The 19,404-nt window shown below is 36.6% G+C and overlaps 1 protein-coding gene across 1 annotated transcript in view; it reads left to right on the top strand.

Annotated features, from left to right (window-relative positions):
• The window catches only part of ERC1 (ELKS/RAB6-interacting/CAST family member 1), a 300,150-nt gene that overhangs the window by 165,349 nt on the left and 115,397 nt on the right, over positions 1–19,404 (top strand). The window contains exon 14 of the mRNA XM_074168034.1: positions 17,812–17,943. Within this exon, the coding sequence (XP_074024135.1) occupies positions 17,812–17,943 (132 nt within the window). The remainder of the gene's footprint in view (positions 1–17,811; positions 17,944–19,404) is intronic.

The following is a 19,404-nucleotide window of genomic DNA, read 5'->3' as shown; positions in this document are numbered from 1 at the left end:
TTGTGAACCTAATTGTCCTGTTTGGGTGGGCTCGATTTTAGAGAGTCTTTCCCCATATTCAACACAAGGCTGAAGGGAATGCTTTCATTCACAGATGAAAAAGGTCTGTATGCTCTAATGAAAATATCAGGCTAAGGTAAAATATGGGGTGTTTAATGACAAGTGACAGGTTCAATAAAAACTCCTTCCTTTAGAAGAGCCCTCTGCTTATAGCCTCCCTCTCTCAAGGACTGCGACATTTTGGTTTCCTGGAAGTAAAATTTACCCGGGACCACATTTCAATTTGTTAGTTATGGAACCTGTCTTCTCCATAGACTCTAAAGGGCACTGCCTTCTAATCGATTAAAAAAAAATTAAACCTGAGAGGAACATAATTTTTTTTAATTTTTTTTTTGCAGCCATTGTTGGCTTTGGGGTCAGGACACACAAGCACCAATTTCAGATAATTTTGGTCGTGGTGGTTTTGGCTGGAATTAATAATAAGACATTATGAAATGCTTAAAAATATATGATCTGCATGTTCTTCGGTTGACCGTCTGCAATCCAGTCAAATAAACACGCTCCCAAGCACATACTCCACTCCTCCTCTCTCTGTCCCTAACAGGCATGTGGTTTCTTTCTTCCTGAGTCCAGTAACAAAATGTTCGTTTATTCAGAGAGCTCTGATGATGGAAATTTGGTATTTTGGGGAGTGGGGGAAGAATGAAAACCATAATGTCTCAATTCTAGTGAGATGGATAAATAGCTTTCCAAATTTGTCTTTTCCTCCTGGGTTCCCTTAAACCGCAACTCTCCAGAGATCTGAGAGGTTAACGAGTGTCTGGTCTGTAAGCAGGATAAAAAAACCAAGCTGTTGGGCTGGAGTAGAAAATTTTTGCTTCAAGTAACTGAAGCTTGGCTATTGTGAAAAGGACTTGATACACTGTCTTGTCCTAGAGAGGTAATGTTTACTGAAATTTCAACATCTTTGAATGGGTACTTCGAACTGACCTCTGGAAGGGAGTATGCCTATTTTCTTGTCCTATCACTCCAGCATCTTCCAGAGTTTTTAGGAGGACTTTTCAGAATATCTTGTGGCGCAGAGTTGTGTACTATTGGATCTGTATTGCAGCAGCTATCCATCAGTCTCTAATTGCTGCTGAAAAACTATATGTCCAAAAGCTGTGTAGAATATATTTGAATGCTTTAATGAACAACTGTAACACCAAGTAACTTTATTGATTTTTTTCTTGTTTTTGGACACCTAAGTTTTGATGATTTCAGGCATAATTCCTGATCTATGAACTGTGTATGCAAGTTTATGTTGTTTGCTCCTTGTGATTATATAATTCTTTTATCATATTGAGGATTAAATAGGGAAAATATCCTTCTGGTGGAAAGAACTGAATGTTCAATCTAAACAAATACACAATTTTATTGTTCAGTAATGCTTTTACTGGGATCCAAACAAAGCTCAATGAAATGGATAGGTAGCCAAATACCTTCTCATCAAATGAACCTTTTAAATTCATTAAATATTGGGAAGTATTTGGTTTGAGGCACCATAGCATGTACACACAGTCAATATCAACATTCAAAAATCTGAAAACCCAAGTGTAGCCCAGAACATCTGGTCTTAAATTATTGAAGAATTTCCTCTTAGCATGCTATGATTGGATTTTGACAGTAGGGTGGCTGAAGTTTTTTCATCTGATCTGTTGATGGTAATACTATGCTATGATGAAAATGACGGCTTGTCATCCTTCAGCTATTAGTAAAGAGAGATCGTGCTTCCCTAATTAATCTATGAAGTTGTTTTTGGACAGTGTGTGCAAAGCTTTTGAAGAAATGGTTAGATCTAAAGGAAGGTTTTCCGAACTTGAAGCCCAGAATTTCCTCCATAACTTTCTAGGCATCATCAGCTTTGAAGCAAATTGGTTATGCTAGTTAAATGGTGTTACATGTTTTCCTGGGATAAGTGAATTTCAAGTGCTGAGTTCCTGGCTAATTTCTCTTCCATATAGACCACTGCCATCTCAGATTCCAGCCTTGCCTGCCAGCTGAGTGGAGTGTACTTTATCCCTTGGATAGCACAGCTCAACATGTTAAGGCCCATGAAAATGTCAGCTACTGCATTTCAGCCTGGTAGAAATCCGTTCTTTAGTGCCATCTCGCATCTGCAGGATTTATTCCAGAGAACAGTCTGATGTATCAAACCTTTATTTTCTCATTGAGCTCAGATCCATCTTTGGGAATTACTCAGGTCAAAAATGTTCTTTCTCCCTTCCTCTCCCAGTACTTTTCAGACATGAATTACATCAGGGAGAAGTTTGGGCCTCCTTATCCCTGGATGATTCTCTGTGCTGTCCAGCCTTGGAGGTGTTAGTGTTCCTTGGGCCTGACTAGGTGCTGTTATCTCCTACGCAGGTGGCTATAATTTCACTAAATGGTATATTCAGTTCTCAGTCATCCTCCTTCAGTCCTCAAGGACAGAACTTATGACATAAAGTACTGAAAGGGTGTGAATTCACTTTGCAATTCAGTTTTTAAGAAATTTGTTAGCGTTTTTTGAATCGGTAGCTTTTTCTTGTTAGTCACATTAGATAATTCCAAGGTCACCATAAGGGATAAAACTTAGGATAAAACTTAACATTGTTACATGTTCTTGATAATTAAGCAAAAATATGATTCTGATTTCACAGAGGATGTGAATCCAAATTGTACTGTCTGTCTCTCAGTATTATGTAGAACCTTTGTTAATGAAAATGCATCAGGTATGAAGAAATACAGGCTCTAAAGAGCAATCATGCCTCATAAAAACCGAAGTGGAATAAATGTATGAAAATTATTCCTCCTTTTTCATTTGAGCTAGATGCAATGATAATCAGTAGGTGATTTGAGGATCAACTGACCCTTCCACCCTTTCTCAGCAATTCTGTGACAGCTGGCTATGCATTAGAAAACAGGATATACATATGCAGTAGAGACTTCAGTACGCATCCTGATTTGTTAGTGATGTAATATTCCAGTATCAGTTTTAATTTGCATCAGGTTTTGCATTATGTTACCGAAAATACAGTGTTCCACAAATGTTGCATTCTATACTTACTCTGAGGGTTGTGATTTTCAGCACAATGTGTGCAGTTACTATAGATGCAAGCAAATACTTAACCCTGGAAGATGCCTGGAGAAAAACTAGCTCTTGTTCTTATGTCATAACTCTCCATGTCAAGAGAGCTTTTCCTCACTTTCCTGGATGTCTGGGAGAAGTTCCAGAAATGATGTCCATAAAAAGCTAGGCTTTTTGTGACTTAAAGTGAGAGGAAGTTTCTCGGCAGGGATTAATTTGAATTTTAGCCCTTTTTGGGGAATTGAAAAATCATAATTAAGCATTCCTGTATACACCTACTTCTTTGCAGTAGGTAGCATATGAAGGATGAATAGAATGGATAATGATGAATAGTATGGATAATGAATGTCCATAGTAGTTATGGACAACACTCAGGTACTCTTCATTTGCAATGCTCTCTAATGGAAAAAAAGACTTAGGAGTTTTCACAATGTTACTACCTTAATGATTTTTATCATTTATTATCACGGGAGGAGGACTGGAAAGACATTCTAGTTCATTGAACAGTGGAGGAATACTGCACAGTACCAAAAAATAGTGCAGAATATGAAATAGGAATATCATGAAATTATGTTTTCATGTAAAAATTACACAGTTGGATTTCCATCTCAGCAAGAAAATAGTGCACATAAAAATGAGCTTCTAGCTAAAAAGGAAGGTTACTTCCCTTTTCTCTATTGAAGTCATAAAGTACAGCTATATTTCGAGGAAGGTCATGAAGACTTGCTAAAAGATTGCCAGAAAGTAAACACGACAAGATAGGAAAAATATCCTGACAAGTGAGAAAATGAAGTCAAGCCCTGCAGCATCTGCTCAGAGTAGGTCCTGTTCTGAGGAACAGTAGTACTTTTCATATCTTATCCTTTTGCATGTGGATCTGAGGGACTTTGCAAGACAGTAAATTCTCCATTTACTAAAAGGAATCTCATCAAGACAAACTTTTGTACACGTTAAGCCTTAAGAGTATTCACCTGGGTCTGTTTTTAGTACCAGGTTTCCATACAGAAATCTGATATCTGTATTTCTCCAAACAGCTGCATACAGGCACAGTATATAGTATCAGTGACCATTAAAAAGTGTTTTATCTCTCTCATTTCTTAATTTTCTTGGATTTATGAGACTGTGGTGTGTCTCCTATTTTAGTAAAGCCATTTTTTCTGGTGGATGTTTACAAGGTCTGAGTAACTTCATTGTTGCTTGTGTGTGAGGTTTTGCATGTGAAGCAACCACAAAAATAATATACTTTTGAACAGAATATGATTTATCTTAGCAACTGGTTTTTCTGTTGCTATATGAATTGTTTGATTGCCTTACTAAAGAAGGGAGATGCAGGTTTTTCCTCCATCTGCAATGTAATATACATTTCAGAATATCAAAATAAATATACGAGCATGTTCTTAGGTTTGATATGGCAGTTCTTATAGAGACAGAATCTATCATTTCTACATAATCAATGTTTATGATATTAAATACATTGTTAAGGAATTACCTTCCTCTGTGTCTGACCAGAGGAGAGCACTCCTTACAGAATACTTATTACCGTAACATTTACAGAAACTAAGCTCGAAGAGACTTGACATTTGCAATGGATAAGCATATCCCTGGATAGACACTTAGCCATCTGCTCTATTTGTTTTCACTTTATGGTTTAGTTTACCATACATTTATTATGTTCAGGGTAGATGTATTCACTGCATTCACATCTTTAAAAAAGATGAACCATTTGACTCCGTATTCTTACATAATGTAAAAATGCTCTGCAGTTTTGAACAGACAGCTGGAAAAATTTCATGAAAGTCACTATTTACAACCAGCATTAGGCAGTCTCCCAATTATCCCAGTATTTCCTTAACTGCAAATTGAGATTTGTAGTGAGAGAAAGCCATTATATGGCTTGAGAGTTTTTAATAGAGGAAAGAGGACGCCCTACATCCTAACGTTTCTCTGTGATCCGTCAGGAATATTATTCTCCAGACACAATTTCACCCAGTCTTTTCTGCAGAAACATTAGGTGTCAGTGGAAGATGAAACCTGCTATTTGTACTCTCTTGCCTGTTTGGCAAAGAGCAGGGTTGGTACCCTTTATGATATGCCAGAAACTAAGTACAGTGAAGACTGGACAGCTGAATGAGTGCCAACAAACTTAACCACTAGATGTTTTTTGCGAGGACTTTTTTTTTTTTTTTTTTTCCAAGATTAGTATCTGAGTTCAAACTCCTTTCCTAAAAACTGTCAGAGAGATTAATGGAACTGTTGACAACATGGTGTGGTTCCTGTGAGGAGGTCTCTCCTGAGAGTAGAAAACATTGAGAGCCAGATTTAAGCAAAACAATAGGAGTACATTCAAAGGGAAGAACAGCTCTCTTTTCATTTTGGTGTCCTATTTCATGAGCCTGAGAAATGGCAATAAATTTGCATTTTTTCCCTCTTCTAGTTCCCCCCCCCCTTAAGCTTTTTTTTAATACTTGCTGTTTTGAAAATTGTTTCTAACTCATCTGTCCCCAAGAATAAAAATGTCCAATTGCTGCAGCTCATTTTAAGTCTCATTGTTTAATAAAATTGCCATTCTGCCTTATTCTTGTTTTCCCCAATAGAAAAGGAAAGGAGATGGAGTGATGGCATAAAACCAAACAGAATTAAGAACTTATTTTTTAAAAAAAAATATTACACAGATTTCTTTTTAGTTCTATACCCGTGCAACAAATGTTTCAGTTGGTATCCTTTAAAAAATACCTCTAATTGATTTCAAGTAGTAATAAACTTCATTCACTTCATTCTAATTCAGTCATATTCCTTAATCTTGCTTACCAAACTACTCAAAGTGCCATCACCCCCAAACTACTCTTTTTTTCTATAGAAACAAGCTTATTCTGCTTTTAATTAGCACTTTCCCTATTAAATTTTACTCTTTGGCTAAAATGTACACACTCTTAACAACTACTCTTACTGTGATGTGCAAATATTAGCTGGCATTGAGGCTTAGTCTGTAAATTGTGTATTCATAACTGACAGAAAGTTGTAAAATACTAAAAGTCAGCTTTTAGTAGTTAGTTCTTTCAGCTGTTGAATTTTGTTTGAGGTACACTCATCTGAATGCAGGTGGTGGGAAAAACTAAATTGGTATCACTTAGCCTTTTACTGATGATTAAAGGAGGATTATCTCCTTAACATTCTATAAAATGTCTATAGTCAGTTAAAATTGATCAACAAATTCAGTTTAGGACATTGTGGTGTTTTTGTTGCTGATGTTTGAGTTCGACCTAAGTCTTGATATCTTTGAGAGCATCTGATTTTCCAAAGCAGGACATGAAAGGCAAGGGAATAAAAGCTAAAGGAATTCAGTGTTCCAACAACAGTTATCCATGCCTTTTTAGCGCACAGCTTTCTTCTCCATGCCACTCACCAGCCATGTACTTTTCTCTTCCTCTTTTTGAAGAACCATTGAGTATTCTTAAACTGTATATATTTTTTGCATTGTTAAGTGCATATGTCTCTATGACTTTATTATGAACAATTATTGCTTTATGTTGTGGTAACGGGTCTGGTTAAAAATGGCAAATATAATATTTGCAGTAAATGAGACTAAATTTCTCTGAATTATATTATATTTTCTCTAAATTTCTGAATTATATTTACTGATCTATTCAGGATATTTAAATGAAGGATAACCTATATAGCTCCACAAGTATCTCAGAACTCTAACTCATGGATAAAATAGCAGATGAAATTCAGTATGAGTATATATTGATATATGTAAGGAGAAACAATCTTAAACATGTGTACGCAACAAGGGCTTCTATCTAGCTATATTACCATATGTCAACAATCTTGGAATTAGAATAAATATTTTCATGAAAGCAGCATTAGTTAGCAGAACTATTAAAAAAACCCAAAATGCTGAGAAATATTAAAGGACAAACCAGAAAATACCATTATGGCACTATATACATCAGCAGCGCGTTCACCTCTTGAATAACGTGGGCCATCACCACAGAAAGGATATGGCGAAAGTAGAAAAGGAAGAAAGTAGTAAACTTAAGGACGAGCTTCTGTTCAAACAGATATTAAATAAATTTAAACACTTGAACATGGAAAAGGAATTAGCAAAGACAGGAGCCTAGGGAGTATTTTTTCCAGCTTTGCAGGCTGAGAACAATAGATGATCATTTTGGAATATTTAGGACTAAAGAAAAACAATAACTATTTTTCTCTTTCTTCTGAACTAGTTCAGGCTTTTATAGACACAATTGGAATTTCATACAAAGAAGCAAGAATCTTTCAGAATGGGAAGAGTTTCCACTTTCTCATCCTTTTGTTTTTGATGCCATTGAATTCAAATGGGAATTTTTCTGAGTGCTGTGGTGCCTTGTTGCCGGTTCAAAGGATATTATCAACATAACAGTGAAAATATGAGAATCTTTTCTTTTCAAGTACTTCATTTTAGTATTTTTAAACTCATGATTTTCTGATTATGTTAGTATCTAAAATTCCAATTTTTACATTTCTCTTTTCAGTATTCTGTTCTTATCAGTCATATCCAGTTGGTTTCATGTTCCATATGAATTGAGTGCTGCCACACACCTAAGTCATTCCTTTCTTCCTGAACTTTTTTTAAAGTTTCTGTTGTTGTATCCAAGTCATGTTTATTTCCTGTCTTCAAATGTATCCTTATATTTTCAGATACAGTGGTAAAGCGGATCTGTGCATTTACTGGTAAGGGTATTGAGGAGAACAGAAACCAGGTTTTAATATTTTAAGCAAAGCATTTCCCTAAATTAATACGTATATCTTTGATTAGTAGCTGAACCCAGGTTCTACCGAGACAGATCTTTTCCTTGAAATTAACTTCACTTGATGCATCTGGCTTCCAGGAGGATTGGGAGTTGGGCTGTTCCCAGATGGTGTGAGACCTGTTGATAATTTAATTCTGACGTGAAATTGTTTTGATGATCTCTAGTTTGAAGGTGGGGAGACAGGAAAAGATAAGAAGTAATCATGTTTGGGTTTTTTTTTCACATTAAGTGAAATAAATAGTGGTTGGTATTAGCATCTCACTAAATTTTTAGTCTTATCCAGGAACTGATGGCTCCTTTAAAGGAAGCAATTCCTAGCACAAATACAATAGCTACTCTGCTATGACGAAAATCAAGAACGAGGCATTAGAGACTTAAATAAAATGAATGTATGAGACTGAGGTGATTGCAGGAGTTCCTTTTCAAGTTGAGAGAGTGGGAGAGATTCAATGGAATCAGCTGCTGGGTAGGTTTCCTCAGTGGTGGTGTATCACTAGCAATTTTTGTCCAGTGTTCAGCTGTGAAAAAGAGGGAAGACAGAAGTGAACTTTTATAGCTGGCTGGCTGTACGTGCTGCTTCTGCTGCTCTGTTTTGCTGAATGATTCAAAATGAGCAAACAAAGGTAGGTCTCACAACTACTGTGATATATTAGTGTGAAGATGATGACAGGACTGACATTGGCAAGGAGAGTTCAGAGGAACAGCGCTGTATCAAGGGAATAATGTATGGGTTTGAGCTTCGTATTAATAGTGCAGTTAGTTAAAACTGTCACTGTTTTTAGCTGTAATCCCATATCAATTTAGGAGTCTTGAGTCATAGTATTGATTTATGTGTGAAGAAGAAAGGTTTTTACAGTAACATTTCCCCAATTAGCTTCTCAAAAAAAAAACCCCACCAAGCAAAACAAACAAACAAAAAAAAAACCCCAAAAAACCACCAAAAAAAATTTAAAAAAAACCCCAACCAAACAAAAAAACCCCACAAAACCCCATCTCAATTACAGATATGCATTGCTTTTGCTCACTTCAGAACATTTTCACAGCTGTATTGTCAGCTGTATTGTCGGTCTCGTTCCAATAGTCCATGCGGTGACCCACTGTCGTTAGATAGAAGCATAGCCCCTGTAGGTTTTAAAAAATACAAATGTGGTAATTTGCAACAGCTGAAGCAAAATGTTGAAGCTGTTGGCACCCTGCGTGAGCTGCTAAATGGTGAATCTGGTTGTTAGTGTTGGCAAGGTCCTTTAGCCTGGCTAGGTTGTTGCTAATGAGAGGTGCCTACACAAACCCGACACAGCTAACGGGTTGCTGTGGTGGGAGCGCCAGGCTTAGAGTAACAGGAAAGAAGTGTCAAAAGCACAGCAGCTATCGGGAAGAGACGTTGCCAGGTTCTCATAGGAATAATCAGTTCTGCCATTCCCTTTTAGGCCTGTGTAACAGTGTCTATAACTGTTTGTCCTTTTCTTCTCCTTCTGCTCTGTTCTCCTTCAAGAAAGATACTGGAATCACAGAGCTTTATGATGGACATAATTCAACTAGTATGGATTAGGACCCTTTCTTATTGTTACCGCGAGCTCTGTGTATTTCACGTTGCTCCTGATGTTGAACAAAACTGCTGTATAGTTTGGAAAAACTTTTTGAAAGCGACGCACCTGAGTAGTAACACATAAAATATCTTGGGGGAAAAAAAAGAATAATCGGCTGGAGTTGTTCACATGTTTTTGTAGACATATTGTATAACGTTCAGAAGCATTGTGCAGTGGATACAATGTATACAAATGTATACAGTACATTTGTAGCAATTTTCAGGCAATAATAGCAATATGCACAAGTTTTGTTAAAGACTTTATATGTGGTCAAGAAATAGACAATGTGAAAAATTAAGAATTTCTCTTTACTAAGCTTTGACTAAGATTTTTTTTTCTTCCCTTTCACTTCCCTTTCATTTAAGTTAGATCCATTAATAGTAATGTATATGTGCCTCGGAATTATCTGTCGTGGTCTATCTTTAGAGTTGATATATTTCTTTTCCAATTTTCATGGATCTGAGTGGTTTTTTCTCCTATAAAGATATTTGAGAGACAAATGCATGCATGTTTTGCCCTTAGGATTATACATGTGTCACATAAGGAACATTATTTACATCTTGGTATATCTCAAAATTATTCCTTTTAGTGGTAACTGTCATTCAGTGTTAATGCTGTTGTATATCGTTGTCATTTCCTCTCTATTTTTTGCTGCTTCTTTGACTTGTATGTTCAAGAAATGTGTTCACATAACTTCTAATGGATGAATTAGTTCTGTATTTATTTTTCTAGCATTTTGTTAGAGATACTTACCACTTCAGTCAGCTTCTACATAAAGTAATCTTGATAACAACTTATTTTCTGTCATAAATTTGTCATGATATTTTACAGACATATTTTTCTTTCTTTCTTACTGAGATAGGTAGCCATGAGGACTTTTTGTAGGGTAGAGCAGCTGCCAACCTATTTTCGTACTTGTGCATTTTTATTATCTTCTGTGGTTGAGCACATTTAATGATTTTCTTTCCAGTGATTGTCCACACATGTAACATTTAGAGTGTGCATCCTTCTCAGGTACACAAGAGCAGCTATTTTTGTCAGCAGCATCATTTATAGCCCTGCATCAATCGAGTGTCCTCCTGCTCTTCAAATACCACTGAATTTTCTACCTTTCTACTATTTCAAAAGAGGATTTTATAGAATTTAGAGTTTATTATAGAATGGTTCAGGTTGGAAGGGACCTTAAAGATCATCTAGTTCCAACCCCCCTGCCATGGGCAGGGACACCTCCCACTAGACCAAGTTGCTCAAAGCCCCATCCAGCTTGGCGTTAAACACTTCCAGGGACGGGGCATCCACAACTTCTCTGGGCAACCTGTTCCAGTGCCTCACCACCCTCACACTAAATAATTTCTTCCTGATATCTAATTTAAATCTCCCCCCTTTCAGTTTAAAACAGTTACCCTTCAGCCTATCACTCCACTCCCTGATAGAGTCCCTCCCCATCTCTCCTATAGGCCCCCTTTAGGTACTGGAAGGCTGTCTCCCCAGACCCTGCTCTTCTGCAGGCTGAACAACCCCAACTCTCTCAGCCTGTCTTCATAGGAGAGGTGCTCCAGCCCTCTGATCATCTTTGTGGCCCTCCACTGGACCCGTTGCAACAGGTCCATGTCCTTCCTGTGTTGCGGACTCCAGAGCTGGATGCAGTATTCCAGGTGGGGTCTCACGAGAGCAGGGTAGAGGTGCAGAATCACCTCCCTGGACCGGCTGGCCACACTTCATGAGAAATTGCCAGAATTCACTGGCTGTATCTCATAAACTATTGACCTTTTTTTCACTGTGCTAATTTTAATGCACTGGATCAATTATGTTTATCATGTCTGGAAATAATTTTCTCAATTGTTTCTTTTTACTATAGATAAATTTTTGTTCATTCTTCAACTGATGATCCACAAACACATGCATATTCTGGATGTACACGTCTTCTCTTCTTCCACTGTGGTACTCTTAGGAGAATGTACTCATCACCTTGGCCTGTGCCTTGTGTTTGCAATGTGTCATATGAAGTTCTGTGGCCAGCTTTCTCACATTTCCGTCTCAGCCACCAGTGGAATGAAATTCTTCTACTGCAATTTGTGTCCTGTAGTTATTTTTCTTAGTTATTTTTCTGCATTTATGCAACTTGTCAGGCTTGAATTCCAGTCCTTGTGTCTTATTTGGCAGATACAATTTTCCAGATGTTGACATATGTTGTCCTAATAAGATAGTCATCATGCATCTCAGGTCTGATCTTGCCAAAGATGAGGAAACTGGTTGAAGAGCTCCTGCTTGGCAGTTTCTGTCTCTTCAGCTCTCAGACTGTTTCTTTCTTTTAGGAGCTCTGATAATCATATGCTGTTGCTGTACTTACGGAAAACCCCTCTTCAGCTCAATCTGTGTGAAACAGAGACTTCATATAAACCTAATACTTGGATATACCCAGCTTCTGCCTGGACAGACAGAATTTTCCCCATCCCAGATAACCCTCAAAACTTCAACTCTTACCAATTGAAGGCATCGAGACAGCTGTATCCAACATTGATAATGCATACAGCTAACTAGCTGATAATGCAATGCTAACTAGCATTAGCATTTCTAGTTAATTCTAGAAACTTCACTGTTTGTTCATTCCCAGCGATATCTATGGCACATGGTAGTTTGCCTCTCACTTACTTTATTTTTTTTTCAGAATCTTTAGTATTGGATCTATGTTTATTTCTGGTTCATGCTACATCTTGTTATCAAGCTATGCACTACCCTAAAGGTATTTCCTTCTTCAGGAATTTATGAAGGCTTCTTTTGTTCCACTTTTCAAGACAGCATGCTTTTTTTCTTTTTTTTTTCTTTTTTTTTTCTTTTTTTTTCTTTTCTTTTTTTTCCTTTTTTTCCTTTTTCCTTTTTCCTTTTTCCTTTTTCCTTTTTCCTTTTTCCTTTTTCCTTTTTCCTTTTTCCTTTTTCCTTTTTCCTTTTTCCTTTTTCCTTTTTCCTTTTTCCTTCTTTCTCTCTTTTTCTTTTTTCTTTTTTCTTTTTTCTTTTTTCTTTTTTCTTTTTTCTTTTTTCTTTTTTCTTTTTTCTTTTTTCTTTTTTCTTTTTTCTTTTTTCTTTTTTCTTTTTTCTTTTTTCTTTTTTCTTTTTTCTTTTTTTTTTTTCTTTTTTTTTTTCTTTTTTCTTTTTTCTTTTTTCTTTTTTCTTTTTTCTTTTTTCTTTTTTCTTTTTTCTTTTTTCTTTTTTCTTTTTTCTTTTTTCTTTTTTCTTTTTTTTTTTCTTTTTTTTTTTCTTTTTTCTTTTTTCTTTTTTCTTTTTTCTTTTTTCTTTTTTTTTCTTTTTTCTTTTTTCTTTTTTCTTTTTTTCTTTTTTTCTTTTTTTCTTTTTTCTTTTTTTTCTTTTTTCTTTTTTCTTTTTTCTTTTTTTCTTTTTCCACACCATCCTCTTCAGCAAATGATAATGAATACAGAGAGAGAAACGAATCACAATGGGCATCTGCTTTGGATGAGTTGCAAAGGGATTCTAGACATTCTTCTTGAGCTGGATTCTATGATAACTACCATTTGGGTTATGTACCATGGTGTTCTGGCCTTCAACATTTGCCCTATATGTATTCTTGAAAATCCATTAAGTCAAAGTATTGTCTCACCAGTGTAAGAGGTATTTCTCTGTTTAAGAGACAATTTTGCCTGCTTTTCTTGTTCAAAAACTTCAAGTAGTTGATCAGCATGTGGAACCAAATGAAGGAGATCCACCATGCTTACCTGAGCTTTAAGGCCCTATGATTGTTTGCTTCTGAAATCAAATGAAACTGATAACACCTTTTGGTACCCCACCACATTTTATATGCCTTTAAAGCTTCAGTACTTTCTTAAAAAGTTCTGCAGGTTTTTACAGGTATTTTTCAGAGAAAAGCAGCAATTAATTAGCAAATTGATTTATTTTCATCAGTTGTCCTCTTCTAAAGAGTAGTCTTCCGATTTCAGCATAGCATCTTTCCTTCTGGGTGCAGCAGTTCAGCCAACACTGCAGAAAACCACCTTCCGTAATTTAGTGAGATTCTTTTGGAAACTTTTGGTACACTCCTGAGATGGCAGACCAGAAATCCTCAGTTAATGGGCTGACTACAGTAGAACCAATTTTTCATCTTCACATTTGGTACTGGTTATGGCCAAAAACAGGAAGCAAAGGAACTTTATGGGAGAAACTTAATAAGATTCCAATTTTTGAAAGAAATGCATATGAATCAACCAGCATGCACTTTAGAGTTGCAGTTAATAGGCCCTCATATTTTTAAGCTGTGAAAATGTCATAACGTTAGATGGGCTGCCTCCAAATTTTGGTGAAGAATTTGTTTTATCAATAACTAAATTATGGTTTGTATACAGGAGGAAGCTTTAAGTAGTACTTGAGGCAGCTGACAGTCCTTGAGTTCCCAGGTTCCGCTTATCTAGTGGAGTATTAGTTCACAAAGGGGGACTTTTCTTTCTAGGGAGAGTTTTATTCCATCTAGAATGGACTGAGATAATTATCATTAGGTTCTTTACCTAGGTTATGGCTTCTTGAGGAAATCCACATTAAGAAAGAGCAATAGTTCACAGGAATTAGTGCTTGTAACAATGTAATGATTTCACTGTTTAAGTAATAATTGATTCTGAGTTCAAAACATTTCCAGTACTGTGTTCTTCCCTTCTGGTCTATGAAAGCACACAGGCAAAATGCGCTATTACATTAATTACAGAGTTACATGAAAATTATCTTTCCCTGCCTACGTGATTTGCTAGTCCTAGAAATATTTTCACCAGTTAGAAGAAGCATTTAATTGTCTTCTCAAACTGCTAACTAATTTTTCCCAAGAGTTAACTAGAGAAATCCGTCTTAATTTCAAGAGTGAAATTAGGCCATAAAGACTTTTGTAGTCTAGTTCAGAACACAGTTATGAAGAAGTTTGGCAGGATACCTCAGATTTAATTGAACCTAAATGCCTCGGTGAAAACATATATCCTATTTCATTGCCTTTTCTAAAACTTCATGGCAGATTACACATCACATGAATGTGGAAGAGATTAAATTGATACATCCTTTTAACATGCATCACTTGGACATCCTACCACTTCCCTCCTGAAGTGAAAGAAAAAGCCCAGAAATGTGCGTCAGTCACACCTTTTCCTTTCAGGCTTTCAGACAGACATGTGTTGGAATGAGTTTTGCATACGAATCAGCTGCAGGATCATAGTATGGCTAGCAAAAATTTTTATTGTGCCTGAACTCTTGGCGTTCCTGAAGTGTAGAATGGGTTTTGCATTTTCTTTATGCTGCCACCACTGAGCATAAAAGCAGAGCTATCTCCTCTCTCCCAGTTTAATTCCACCTCTGCTGTGGAATCTTGTGCATGTGAGACTTGGGAGGGAGGGTCACATCTTGTAATGTGGAGGGGAGGGTCACATCTCTTGTAATACATCTTGAAGAATCCAATTACTGTACAGGTAAGTAATATTTTATTTTTTCTTTCTGAATAGTCATCTGTATAAGCTTCACAAAAGGAAACTGCCACTGTTTATCCTTCTGCAATTTTATCAAAACACAGGAAGATAAAATTGCCCTCAGTGTCATGTTTTAATGTACATATGAAGCAAGTCAAGCTGTACTCTAGTCCACTGCTGCAGAGGATCAGTCACTGCAGGAAAAAAGTTTTAACTGTAATTTTAATTAACAGAAGGTTTTCTCCAGAGTTTAATGCTTATCACAATAAAGATAGAATACTTCATGTAACTTAAAAGATTAAAGCATCACCAGCACAGGTTGAAGGTTAGCATGAGCCTGTCATGTTTCAGAGTTTAGAGCCAAACAATTGGAAAAACATGCTGGTAGGCTAAAAGGCAAATGCTCGTTCACTGTTATTTACTTTTTCTCTGTTACTATGTTTTGTTTTAAACAGCAACATTATTTTAAAAATAATAATTCAAATGCCAATCAATTAGTCATGAATCAAAGACCCAGAAACAAAATAATTATTTTAAAGTGTCTTGAAACTATTTTGCACTACTGGAGGTGTTCTCTGGGTAAGCAACAATCCGCTACTCCTGCCAGGCATTGGTGTGGTTTTGTAAGGTGTAAGTCAGCACTGAATTTTTTTAACTTGCAACCCTCAAGCGTATGTGTAAAAGTTTGCGTATTATTTTAGGAAAAGTAATTATATCTGAATGCAGACTTTTGAAGTGCAGATAATATGGCATTGTCTTGATCAGTTTTGGTACCATCACTTGCTCTTCCTCCTGCCCCTCAAGAATTCACCTGTCTGAATAGAGAACTATATGGTGTCAAGATTACTACAGTGTCAAATTCACCTCTTCAGTGTTTGCCTGGGATGAGGAGTGCATATACGTTTTGTGTTAGGAAGTTTTATTCTGCATTCTTATTTTAAAGCAGTTTCCATTTTACATGCAACTGTTCAAACTCGCCATTCCCACTTCTGTTGTTTGAAATGGAGAGAGACACTTCTATGCTTCCTTTGCTATCCATGAATAATATATCAAGAAGTACATAGAAGTTGATATTTATTGTGTAATGCAGATAGGCAAGTAAATATTTTTCATGTCTGGCAGGGTTAATATTCTGTGCTGAGTTTTTTGTAAACTTGCTATTCATCTTTTTGATGAGTCTTCGGTTCAGATAATCATAACCATAAAGTAGTTTTGGAAGATGATCAGAAAGATGCAAAAAGTATGAAAACACATTCTGCAACTCCTCTTTTTTAAATTAAGATCTCTTCATTTGTCTCGTTGGAAATCAGCAATTACTTGCCCTGTGAATCCACTTTGGAAAGTAATCATCAGCAGAAAGCTCCTCTGCCTGCAAAGCCTAACAAATACTGTTGCATGTGCTGGTGGTTTAATACTAGCCTTTCTCTGCACAAGGGCAGTGGTGCCAGAGGTCTTGCGCTGGTCTGATACAAAGCTTTGTATCTCTGCTGGAACACTCTCATTGAAAGTGGCAGGTTTGAGACTGCCAAAAATGGTGTTCGTACAACAAGTATCCTTGGTGATGTATCCCATGTCCTAGAAGGCAGGAATTAAGGAATGTCAGGTTCATTCTTTAAACTCCAGTGACTAATTTTTGCATTATGAAGGTTGCAAGGTCAAATTTTTTCCAAGTCAGTCATCTTTTTTCTTTACTCTTTATATGGTGTGAAACACTTTCAGAGAAACAGTGGAAAATTTCAGTCCTAAAAACAAAAGGACAGAAGACAAAGGGGTATATCTCGCAAAAAGCAAAGGCAAACATTTTTGGTTCTTCCACTGCTGCTGACATGGCTAAAAAGCCCATGTAGTAACTTAAGTGTGCATTAATATCTCATCTGAACCCTATGGTCTAAACCAATCTGCAAGACAAGAAATACAGAAGTCTTCCATCAAGCTGCTCATTTCTAATGGATTTGTTAAGCAGCCGTGGTCCAAGACATTCATACATACCTGTCAGGACAGCCTGCTTTGCAGTCTTTTGTCCAAGCTGCCACAGCAAAAGCAGGAGATAGACGTTCATTTTCCTATCAATATTAAAGTTAGGACGGTCTCTTTTACAAATAACAATACCATTATTTTTGTATATCATTTCTCTAAGTTATACTGCTTGTATAAACCAATGAAACAGTATATTTTCTGAAGAGCAATACGGTTTTCTTCAATGGTCTTTGAATATATATGGGACATCTGAACTTGCTATTGTGAAGATGCTCTTAATTGAAGAATAAATTTTAAGGGAGTCTTGATACTTGGATGTCTGAGATTCAGACAGCCCAGATGAACCCTTCATAATTCCTAGAGAGTTTTTGTTGAAAAACTTCCTTAAAGACCTAATCTGAACAATGGAAAACTCTGTTGGGTTGATGTTTGCTTTTCTCCCCCTTAATCTGGAAATGACAAATTCCAAACTGCAGTGCTATGTTTCCCTTCTTACCACGCCTGCTGATGAATGTGTGAGCAAATGGGCAACGCTGAATGCCTGCTACCTTCCCACCACTTCTGGCTTCTCTGCTTCTTTGGAACTGCTTACTAATCTTTCTTTACCAACAACCCTTGCTTATCTGTGCTGTATAATCTGACAGGACTATGGTATGTCCAACACGGAGGGCAAGCACTCTTGCTTTGAGGTCCTGCTTTGCTAGCTTTCTCCTTCTCTTTACTATAATCTTCCTCCTGCTCTTGCATCACTTCATCTTTCTTTCTTTTGTGTGAAGATAATTTGCGTGCAGTTGCACCTTGGGAGGGAGAAACGCATTTTGGTTGGCATAAAACTTGGTTGATTAAAAGGCTTTAGTTCCAAACATGTCATCTTCACCTAGTCTCCCGTCATTTTCCAGGACAATCTACGTAAAAAGGATGATCGGATTGAAGAATTGGAAGAGGCACTCAGAGAAAGTGTTCAGATAACTGCAGAGCGGGAAATGGTGCTAGCACAAGAGGAGTCAGCCAGGATCAATGCTGAGAAACAGGTCTGCAATCTTATAAAGTCACTGATAGTCCTCTTAGGAAAGTAACCAGACAATAAAGTACTATTTACCCTGCTTTGCTGTGAAACACAGCTGGTTTTGTTTGATGATTCTGTATCTCTGTTCCAACATTAGGTAACAGAACTCATAAAGTCTGCAAAGCCTTCATGATAAGTTGTATTTCATAGGTAAGATTTTCTTGAAATTAAAAAGAAATATAAGGTATCCTGAGCTTTAAAATATTATTTCAAGTAGTAACTCTTCTGATCTGTCTTGCCTGTCAAAGCTATCTTCCTATATGTAGGCATACATAGGCTCACCGTGTTGTTCATTGTATGTGTTTGAAGACAATGATTTTTATTAGCATAGTTGTGTTTATGAACCAAAGTCTCGTTACACTTGCAAAACAACTGACTAAAGAGACAGATCCCTTGACGTGAGCCCAGCACACACAAAGAAAATACACACTCGTGTGTTGAAGCCACAAGTATAAACTTATGCATTAATTGATTCTGTGCCACTGACAAGAGACTCTGAAGAATCATGTATGTGCCTGATTTTAACTCACGTAAGTAATCATCAAGAAAACATACCATAAATAGTGAACAAAATTCCATGAGATTTTGATAAAGGTTTTGAAGCGGAAACTTACTGTGCTTTTTGTGAGCCTCTTCAGTGTTTTTCACTGTTCCTTACTTGACCTCAATTAGCAAACAAGAGCATTTGGTTAGTTGCATTAAACCAGCATGATCTCTTTCTCTTTGTTATTTGGACATAAGAAGTTCTGACTAAATGCACTTTAAAACTTTTTAAGAGGTTTTTTCCAACATATATTCTTATATCACGCACTTTTAACTAAGAAGAAGATATAAATACCTTAGCGATAATCCAAGTTTTCAGGAAGAAAGCAACTGTTTATCTTTAGGCTAGAGTCAAGCTCAGCTGTTTGCTGATAGACATATCGAGGATAAATCTGGTGGCTGTACCCTAAGATAGTAGACAATGTTATAGGGAGTTCACTTTCAACAATGCCTTCTTTCTAAGCTTCTTGTAGCCTTTGAAAAAATCTGCATTAAATAGATCTGTTAACTATGTAGCGAATACCACATCAAAGATCAGATCCTCTTGAAAGGGAAATATCTATCTTACAAAGGAGCAGGTTCTATGCTGAGTCACAAAAGTAAACAAAGTAGTATGTGATTTGATGCCTAGGATGTGATAATGTTTTAATTTCGTTGTTACACAATGAAAGGGTCTACAAGCCTGTAGATCTTACCCTTTTGTGATGTCTGTGCTTGAAACGCAGAACAAGATACATGAGGCTTAGCAAATTTTTGGAGGCAAGATTTTGAAGAAGGTATAGAGTGTTAAGTTTGTAGGGGTTAGAGGCATCTGAAGTCAGGGAAGTAAGCATGAAGATGAACATTTACCAATTGTATGCATAATGTAGGCTTGCATTAGAGG

The sequence above is a fragment of the Numenius arquata genome, chromosome 2 (assembly GCF_964106895.1).
Source record: "Numenius arquata chromosome 2, bNumArq3.hap1.1, whole genome shotgun sequence".
Taxonomy (NCBI): Eukaryota; Metazoa; Chordata; class Aves; order Charadriiformes; family Scolopacidae; genus Numenius; species Numenius arquata.
This window is presented reverse-complemented; position numbering and strand designations above follow the sequence as displayed.